This window comes from Xiphophorus couchianus, chromosome 18 (assembly GCF_001444195.1).
Source record: "Xiphophorus couchianus chromosome 18, X_couchianus-1.0, whole genome shotgun sequence".
Classification (NCBI taxonomy): Eukaryota; Metazoa; Chordata; class Actinopteri; order Cyprinodontiformes; family Poeciliidae; genus Xiphophorus; species Xiphophorus couchianus.
Window position 1 is genome coordinate 23444119 of NC_040245.1, and position 9094 is coordinate 23453212.

General features: G+C 44.4%; 1 protein-coding gene across 5 annotated transcripts; it reads left to right on the forward strand.

Annotated features, from left to right (window-relative positions):
- Window positions 1–595: 595 nt before the first annotated feature.
- trim59 (tripartite motif containing 59) lies at window positions 596–8327 on the forward strand. 5 transcript variants are annotated; one of them, XM_027999617.1, is made up of 6 exons: window positions 596–1041; window positions 1368–1402; window positions 3143–3434; window positions 3505–3726; window positions 3810–4019; window positions 6976–8327. In XM_027999617.1, the coding sequence occupies exons 1-6, from the start codon at window positions 976–978 to the stop codon at window positions 7573–7575; spliced, it is 1425 nt and encodes a 474-aa protein (XP_027855418.1). In that variant the 5' UTR covers window positions 596–975; the 3' UTR covers window positions 7576–8327. The 5 variants fall into 5 exon arrangements, with proteins under 5 accessions (XP_027855418.1, XP_027855419.1, XP_027855422.1 ...); XM_027999618.1 differs by having other exon boundaries at window positions 597–1041; window positions 3146–3434; XM_027999621.1 differs by lacking the exon at window positions 1368–1402 and having other exon boundaries at window positions 597–1041.
- Window positions 8328–9094: the final 767 nt, after the last annotated feature.

Here is a 9094-nt window from a genome sequence, read left to right on the forward strand (position 1 = left end):
ATTTGATGTGCAGTAAATGGATCTTAAAACGGTGTGAAAAGGGCCAACATCCCATGATGCGGCAGCCACCACCATGCTTCATCGAGTACTGTGGTTTGAATGCTGTCTTGTGAAGCGACCGTAAAAAACCAACCGAACTCTCGGTCCGTCTTGTTCAGTTTCTCTTTTCAGACAGTGAATGTGCTCCGTAGGATGACCTTTTATTTCAACAATAGAACTTTATGGGCCACGTCTCGAGTTCACGGGCTCGTTTTGTCACATTTATTCTGGTTCCTAAATGGGAACCATGAAAATGGAAACTGTGGAGATGGGAACGTTTTCAGAAAATAATGCAATTAACGTATACATAATATACATTGTGACTTTTATCTCCATAATACAAACCCAAATAAAGAAACTTAATATATAGGTTCCTTCACATAGCAAAGTGCACATCGTGCCAGCGCTCGTTTCCAGCTACTGGCTGGTTTCAAACCAGAGACAAGACGCTCCCTTATTGGCTAAACTGGCCGATTGGCCATTAATCCGCATGCGCAATAAAAAATGGACGCGGTCGGAAACGTATGCTCCGTTCAATATGTAACCGAAAATGAGAAGTTCCGAGTTCCAAGTGTGAGAGAGCTGGGATTCTGAAATTTGACTCGTTTTAAAAGGTTTGTGTCGCGTGAAACGACACAATTGTACACTTAACCGCATTTGTTTTGTGACTGAAAGAATAACGTTAAGATGAATGCGATGGCGCGCACCCGAAACGCCACAAAGATTAGCTCTGAAATAAACGCAACAAATTATTCAAGGAACATCATAACTTGCCTCTAAACTGACGTCTTTTGTTGTTTTCAGTACGCTCCGAAAAACTGAGAAACGTCAGTAATTTTTTTCCGCGTTAAAAATACAACTACCTGGTTTTGAACGTTAACGTTGCTTCCGTGTTACGACCTGTCTGTTTTGGAAATGCAAGTTTACTAGACGTGCATGAAAGCAGCACGAGAAGGAAGCGGAAAGGAGAAGCTGTTGTGGCCACTTTCCACTGAAAATAGGGTAAGTATGAATGTTTTCTCCTAAAACATTTCAATATTAGTCACATTTCGTTACCAGGCTGTAAACCACGAGTTGAGTTAGCTGACTAATCACAAACCATACATAAGTTAAACAACGTATGCCGTGTTTCTAACTGTCCGCAAAGGGGTATTGGTGGGAAGTAACAGTGTGGTTAAAAAAAAAAGGGAAAAAAAAATGCAATGTATTTTACGTAAATAGCTTATTAAACTGTGGTGTAGAGGAGCTTTGTTAGAAATAAAGCTGTGGCTGTAGAGGCCATCCTGAAAATGGGATTAATGTTGAACAAAGCTTTGTTTATAACGCAGATTTATCCACCGCTGGACTCCTGCCAGCTGTTCAGGTCAGTTCGGTGTTTGTTTTTGGGAACTGGCGCTGGGCCTTTTATTGTCACTGTAGCTGCTGGCCGTAACAAGAGGAGACACCAAACAACATAACTGATCGGAGGTAATATGAGCCAAGTGTTTTCCGCTGCCTTCTTGTTGCTAAAGCCAAATATTCCCAGGAACAAACTGCTGAATGTGGTGCGGTTTAGCTGCACATTTGCATTTAATTTTCCCTTTTGTAATCTAATCAGCCAGAAAAGTCTTCTAATCTCTGAATGCCTGGATAAATGAGTTACAAGCAACCTAGAGACACACAGCTAATGATTTGGAGAGGCCAGTTAAGCTAACAATCATATTTTTCAGCAGTGTGAGGAATCCAGAGTACCCAGGAAAAACCCACACATGAATAGGGAGAACAAACAGAAAAACCCTACGTCAATTTCTTTTTTTAGCCAATGACCTTTTGGTGAATCATCTTGTCGGAGCTAAAATACTACCTTATGTCTATTTTTAATGTTGTTCATAGATTGAGCTAAAACAATAATACATATTTCTATAAGTATGACTGGAAAAGTCTCAAAGTATCCCATTTAAAGTTGGTTCTAGAAGAGGTCTGGCAACATCTGTGACCTGTTCCTCAAGCTGAGAAGTCGGTTAATGACGGATTCAATGAGCAGCTTAGCAAACAAACAAACAAAAAAACCCGTCTAAATATGTACTGGGCTCAAAGAAAAGATCCCCATAAAGGTTATTTGCCTTTTGTTTCCTTCTGGGCTCTTTTCCCCTCTAAAATCAAAAAGAGCGTTTATGCATGAAAAGTAAAGTCGTCTTCAGTCAGCCAGCTGACTGTCGGCGCACTGCAAAGGACGGATAGGAAAGGTCCAATTTCAAAACTGGACCTTTGTTTAAAATGTTGATGTACCGGCTCATCTGTTGTAGCTGCCATTTAAAATTGCTCCGTTGCTAGAAGGTGTCTGGTTTGTGTAACGACAACACGGGCCCAACCCGTCTGCAGCTCGGTTAATGAGCAAGAACAATAAAAACAACAACAACAACAAAAACACACCCACTCAATCTGGCCAGGTGCTAATACCTGAGAGGAAAAAGCATCCAAGGTCCAAAGAAAATCCTTGAGCAATATCAGAATGAGACAGTTTATAAATGTTACAAACATAAAGATGATTTAATGTTCTACACAGTACTGCATGTAAAACGTGTGGAAAGATATTAAAATAATATAACCTAGTTAATGTTCTGAAATCTAAAAAAACATGTTTGAAACCTGAAACTCACAAAAGTAAAGCAGAGTAAGGGTAAATGTACCAAAACAGAAGTTTTTATGGTTGAAAATAATAAAACACTGCATTTTAAACCCAGTTAAGAAACTTTAAAGGTCACTGCAGTTAAGGGAGAAACGCTTATAAGGTCAGCCATTTTGAAAATCATCACCTTGCTAAAGTAATGGCCTAAGCAATTTAGGCAAAAAAAAAAAAACAACAAAAAATCAATTTTGGTGACAAAGTGACACTGTTTTGTTTTCATTTTACCAGTAAAAATCAGAACCGAGCCAAAACCTACTTAACATTCTCACTGTTATTTTACTAAGCAGCACATTTAGATTTTTTTTCTTCTTTTTATTACGATTGTCAGCTTTGTATGACAAGTGTTTTAAATTACACCCACACTCAGATTCTCCTGATTTTATTTTTAACATTTTTTTTCTCCAATCACACACCGAGTTCTTAAATTCCTCCCAGCAGGTGCGACGCCGCGTCGTCCCGTCCGCCTCCAGCGATGGACAGCCTGGAGGAGGACCTGACCTGCTCTGTGTGCTACTCGCTGTTCTCCGACCCGCGCGTCCTGCCGTGTTCCCACACCTTCTGCAAGAACTGCTTGGAGAACCTGCTGCAGGTGTCCACCAACTACTCCATCTGGCGCCCGCTGCGCCTGCCCATAAAATGTCCCCACTGCCGCAGCGTGGTGGAGCTGCCGCCGAGCGGCGTGGACGCGCTCCCGTCCAACGTGTCCCTGCGAGCCATCGTCGAGAAAGTAAGACGCGTTTGGGGTGAGATATTCATGCTAAAAAAGAAACATGCTGATTTGCGTCTTGCCGTTTCAGTACCAGAGGGACAGCGAGCCGCGGGCGCCGTCCTGCCAGGAGCACCGCAGGCAGCCGCTCAACATGTACTGCGTCCAGGACCGGCAGCTGATCTGCGGCCTGTGCCTGACCGTCGGCCAGCACCATGGCCATCCCATAGACGACCTGCAGGCGGCCTTTGTCAGAGAAAAACAAACCCCGGCGCTGCTGCTGGCCAGGCTCTCGGAGCAGAAGTGGAGTCAGGTGGGGGCTGGGAGGTTGAGCGGCCCTCTGGGAGTCTGTGGGGGAGAGAGGCTAAACCGTAACGCTGTCCCCCCGTGTTTCAGGTGTGTGAGCTGGGGGAGCAGCTGGAGCAGGAGAAGGCGCGCTGCGACACTCTGCTGAGGCAGGACCGGCAGGAGGTCAACCAGTTTTTTGTCTCTTTAGAGGAGGTGCTGGCCAGGAAGAAGCAGGCCTACCTGGAGGCTCTGAGCGAGGCTGCTGCAGAGGTGGCTGCGACCTACGACCCCCTCATCCACACAGTCAAGGAGCTGCAGGTGTGTAATAAGCAATCAATTGGTTAATTTCATGACAAATTAAAACAGGGTTTCCGCGCTGTAGTAAAAGGTAGTAAATTAAATTAACTGAAATTAAGGCCAGTAAAAGGTAGTAGAAGGTAACAGATAGAATTAAATCTGCAAGCAGCCTCAAACGGCCCTCGCAGCTCAGCGCCGCTCCGGCCTATTGGCGAACGAGGGGATCCCAGCACAGCCGCTCGCTCGCCACCGCAGACGCTCTCGCGCACTTCCTCCACCGGTGCCCAATGTGACCTTTCTGTCTGATGAAAGGTCACATCAGACTCTATTCCTCTGAGAACTCAATTTCTCAATCGATCTCTTTGTCACTGGTGGAGTAATACTGACCCCTACTGGCGAAATACTGATGTAGTTATTCATCATCTTTGTGTCGACTTGTCACTGTGTTTTCTCTGTCTGATGCAAGTTATTTCTCTGAAAACTCCGTTTGTCCATCGGTCTCTTTGTCTTTGGTGGAGTAATACTGACCCCTACTGGCGAGTTACTGAAATTGTTGACAATGACTGCTGATGAATAACAAATGCTGTAGTTTTTAATGAAAATTAATGAATCAGTGGAGTCAAATTAAAATTGAATACTATTGGGCTCTTTACAGGTTGACAAAAGTCAATCATAAAAAGTTTGTTGCAAATCAGATGATTCATATGTGATTTAGAGACGACCGTATGCATACGGAGAGGGATTGCAATTCGCCATGCAGCCACGCCGCATGGTTCAGCCAGCAGCCAGCATTGACGGAGTTCATCATCATTTCATTTGATGTCAGTTGGCACAGGATTAAACCCATATGAATCAAAGAGTAAAAGTAAAACATCCGGCAGAAAAAACGGAGGACTTCCGGTTGGAAGGGGGCGGGGCTTATGTGATGTCACCAATTGACCATGTGACTGTGATCAGGGCTGGTCTATAATGAGACATAGAAAGTCTGATGCAGTGGTGACCTTGTCTGTGGAAGGTATTGCACTTTGATGTTTCATGGCGAATAGTCAAAGTTTGACACTTAGCCACGCCCACATGCTTTGATGTACAAAAAAATCGCAGGAGAACTTTTGACCTACTATGCCTCAAGAGTGTGCGGAGTGATTTTCAAGTCTGTGTGTTAAACGCTGTAGGACGAGTTCGATCAGATACTACGTCACTAAAATGGACATGATGGCCATGATTCAAAATGGCCGACTTCCTGTTGAGTTTGGACCATGGCACCAAGAGACTTTTTCGTAGTTCCTGACAAGATACATATGTGTACCAAGTTTCATAATTCTGGGTTAAAGCATGGCTTGGCGATGGTCATTTAAAAACCTCTAGGGGGCGCTTTAGAGAAATTAGGCAACGCCCACCAAAGATTCTTATGGATTCCTGTCCTGGACTGGATAAAGATCCATCCCAATAAGTTTGGTGCAGCTCAGCTCGAAACTGTGGAATTTAGAGCCAAACGTATGGCAGAAGCGTGACCTGTCACTTCGCTGCGCCGCCATGGCCAAATTACTCCATTGAAAACTCGTGGCGCTTTAAAGCAAGTGAGCCCAATTGTTATCTGTCATCCAACACAAGATCACCTTGATTAGATCAAGAGAACCAGAGATGGAGCTTTCCAAGAAAAAAAAGTTACTTCCTGTTCTTAGGGGGCGGGGCTTAGATGACGTCAGACTATGACGATATAGGATCGTCAGGCATCCAACCAGGATCACTCAAGCCAAGTTTGGTGCAGCTCGGTCGAAACATGTGGAGTTTCGACTGAGTCTGGAGGATCCAGTGGAGCATCGTACCTCAAGTGTCTGATTCATTGGAACCTCCAAAAGAAAACTTGAGTGTATTTGAGAAGCTCCACTTGGCTCGCGATGTCGGTCATAAAGCTCAAAATCTTTTTGGAGACATGGCCAACATCCTTGAGAAGACAAAAAATCTGTGTATGTGGGTCCGGCCAGAGTTAACTCTAAAGTTCTACGTGGGACTGTGGTTGGCCTTTATCTGCTTGTGCGTGTTACCTTACCAACTGCTGGGGCCGGACCACTGGAGGCGACGAGGAGTCTCCGGGGGCATTAGGGGGCGGAGACTTGGAGGGAGCACTGGGAGGCGGAGTCTCGGAGGGAGCACTGGGAAGCGGAGACTCGGAGGGAGCACTGGGAAGCGGAGACTCGGAGGGAGCACTGGGAGGCGGAGACTCGGAGGGAGCACTGGGAAGCGGAGACTCGGAGGGAGCACTGGGAGGCGGAGTCTCCGGGGGCACTAGGGGGCGGAGTCTCGGAGGGAGCACTGGGAGGCGGAGTCTCGGAGGGAGCACTGGGAGGCGGAGACTCGGAGGGAGTCTACGAACCCTGTGGTTCAGTTCAATTTATCCGTCTTAGTTACTTACCATTGAGTTTGTGGAAAAATTATAAACATAATCAAATTACATTTTCAGTGTTCTACTAATCAACTTCATTTATACCATTAGGCAGATTTGGTGACAGTGAAGTGATGCTTCACTCTACAGGAGATTTGACAAACACACAATAGAAATTAAATATAACAAGATCAAGAGTCCATCCATCCATCCTTCTCCAGCTGCTACCCCCGCGACCCGACCCCGGATAAGAGGAAGAGGATGGATGATTAAAAGTGGCCTTTTAAATACATGAAGTATTAAAAGTCATAAAAACTATCAAATAAAATCACACAGATTTTTAAATACAGTATTGTTCAGACAAAAATTGAAAATGAATAAAAATAATGTTGCATTTGCCAATGATTAGGAAAATGCAATGAGAGATGTATTTATTTTAGTGCTCGTCACATTTCTATCAGGGCTGCCAAGAAGTGTTTCGAGAGTCAAAACATCAAAATTTTACGCTGATAATAAATCAAATCATCCACTTTTTATTTAATTTTTTTTGTTTTTAATGGTTTCGTGTTGCTTTAATTGGTTGGCTGATCTCAGGAGGAGCAGTTGGACCTGGTGTCTCTGGGCTCGTCTGTGGAGGAGGAAGACTCCCCCCTGGTGTTTTTGGAGAAAGTCCATCAGTTCAGAGATCGGGTGGAGAAGTTCATCAGAACCCCGCTGCCCTCCGGGATCAACCTGTCGGTGACGCCACGCGCAGCGGCTTACCTGCAGCAGAACTGGCCCGCGGTGACCATCAGCAGCCTGGAGCAGGCGCCGGTTCCCAAGCTGTGCTGCTGCACCAGATGCGACGGTGGCGTCGGCACAGAGGCAGACCCGCCTGTCCCACCTGCCTGGGACAGGTGGCGCCAGCTGAAGCCCACCGCTTCGGTGGCTCTGCTGGGCCTGCTGCTGCTGCTGGCGGCGTTGTGGGCCAACCCCGTCGGAGGCGCGTCGCTCGGGTTCTCCCTCCTTTCCCGCCTCAGTCAGCTGGCCCAGAGTCTGAGCGGCAGCCTCGTCTCGTCCGTGTGGGACACAATGGAGGCGGAGTGCGCAGAGATGGGGGCTGCAGTGCAGAGGTGGAGCTCGCAGCTGTCTGTCCTCAGAGACCGAGTTGTTCAGCAGGTGGCTGCTTTACTTAAAACGTCGACGTCTCGCTGAGGAAGGCCGAACTGGAAACCAAACTGAACGTGGAGGAGTCTCTTTTCCCCAGTTCCAAAGAACCAAAACAGCCTCACTTTTGTTACTTTCTAAACATCTGCTAGTTACGATTTTACATTAACAGGTATGTTTGAAGTTTCACATAAAAAAATAGAAAACTACGTTGCGTCCAGCCTAAACAGCAACAAGGATTTTTGTTTTTTTTGCCTTCTCAGCGAAACAGGAATTTAATTAAGCCAGAATCTCCTCTGCTCATTTCCTGTCAGCACACTTAGGAGATGAAGACAATCAGAGGAGAAATGCTGCAGCAGGTTTCACGTTCATTTCCTGGGTGTTTCACTCTATAATCACACATTATGTAGCAATATTCATTTTTGATAAGTGTTACTTTCTTCTCATTATATTACTTCCACTCATAATAAAAGATGCAGAAACTTGCATCAGATCTTTCTGACATTATTGGACACGTTGCATGTGCACCTTACCACACTAGACTGTTTACAACAAATAATGGAGGAATGTGTTGCTTAAGGAGTGACTCCCAATCTGTGCCTTTAATTATCCTGCCTCCCCGTTTCTCCCAGGACCAGGACTTTCAAGGAAATGGTGCATCTTGAAAATCTGCCTCAGAACAAAGTCCATCATGGCGCCTTGTTTACCATGTTGGTTTGATGTAAACTGGGATTTTGAAATGTGGCAAAACCACAGCACACAGCCCTCTGAAACAAAATAAATGTAAACTGTAAAAATTTGTTGCAACCTGTAGGTTTTTTTTTCCTATAAACCTTTTTAAATATTCAATAATTCATGTAATAAAGTTTGCAGAATTACATCTTTCAAGCTTCCATTAAACTGTGAAATCAGACTTCACTGTCACACCGTGTGGTGCCACCTACTGGACAGCTAGTGCAAGTTCATAAATGACACCTTTGGATCATCTCGCCGGTCCAATATCAGACGTCTTTCCAGGTTGAGAAAAATAAATTAAGACGTGTTAAAAAATTGTTACAATTAATCTCTCCATTAACATGCACGCCATTCATCTTTATTTTTTTTTCAGAAATTGAACATTACAGTAGCTACATTAACATTTTACAACTGCAGCCACTTCCTAGATATTGCATCGCCCTTCTATTGTGATCAACATGTATCTGCTTTACATTGGTGGCATGTTCTACATTTCAGTTTGAAACACACTGAACAATTGATTTGGTTAAAAATTATATTCTACCAGTGGATTTCTGACTTCCAGCCCTTAAAGTGAGCTACAATAAAAAATAAACTTACTGCACAGCAAAAGCTGCTCTGAATCTGTCAAACCAGTGATAAACTGTTATGTTGGAGGAATCAGATTTAAAGAGGTCAAAATATCTTTTTGCCTTTAGTAACATTTCAGTTTATTGTAAATCATGATAGCTGGAAATGTCAAGAGCATTTAGCCAATACTGTAAAAAGCATTCACAATAGATGGAGATTTTCCCCTGAACATGATTTAAAGAGCTGGAAATTTGTTCTTACG

Coding starts and splice junctions, on each gene's coding strand:
- trim59 (XM_027999617.1), top strand. CDS start 976: ATGAAAGCAGCACGAGAAGGAAGCGGAAAGGAGAAGCTGTTGTGGCCA. Junction 1,042..1,367: donor CACTTTCCACTGAAAATAGG/GTAAGTATGAAT, acceptor TTTATAACGCAG/ATTTATCCACCGCTGGACTC. Junction 3,727..3,809: donor CGGAGCAGAAGTGGAGTCAG/GTGGGGGCTGGG, acceptor CCCGTGTTTCAG/GTGTGTGAGCTGGGGGAGCA.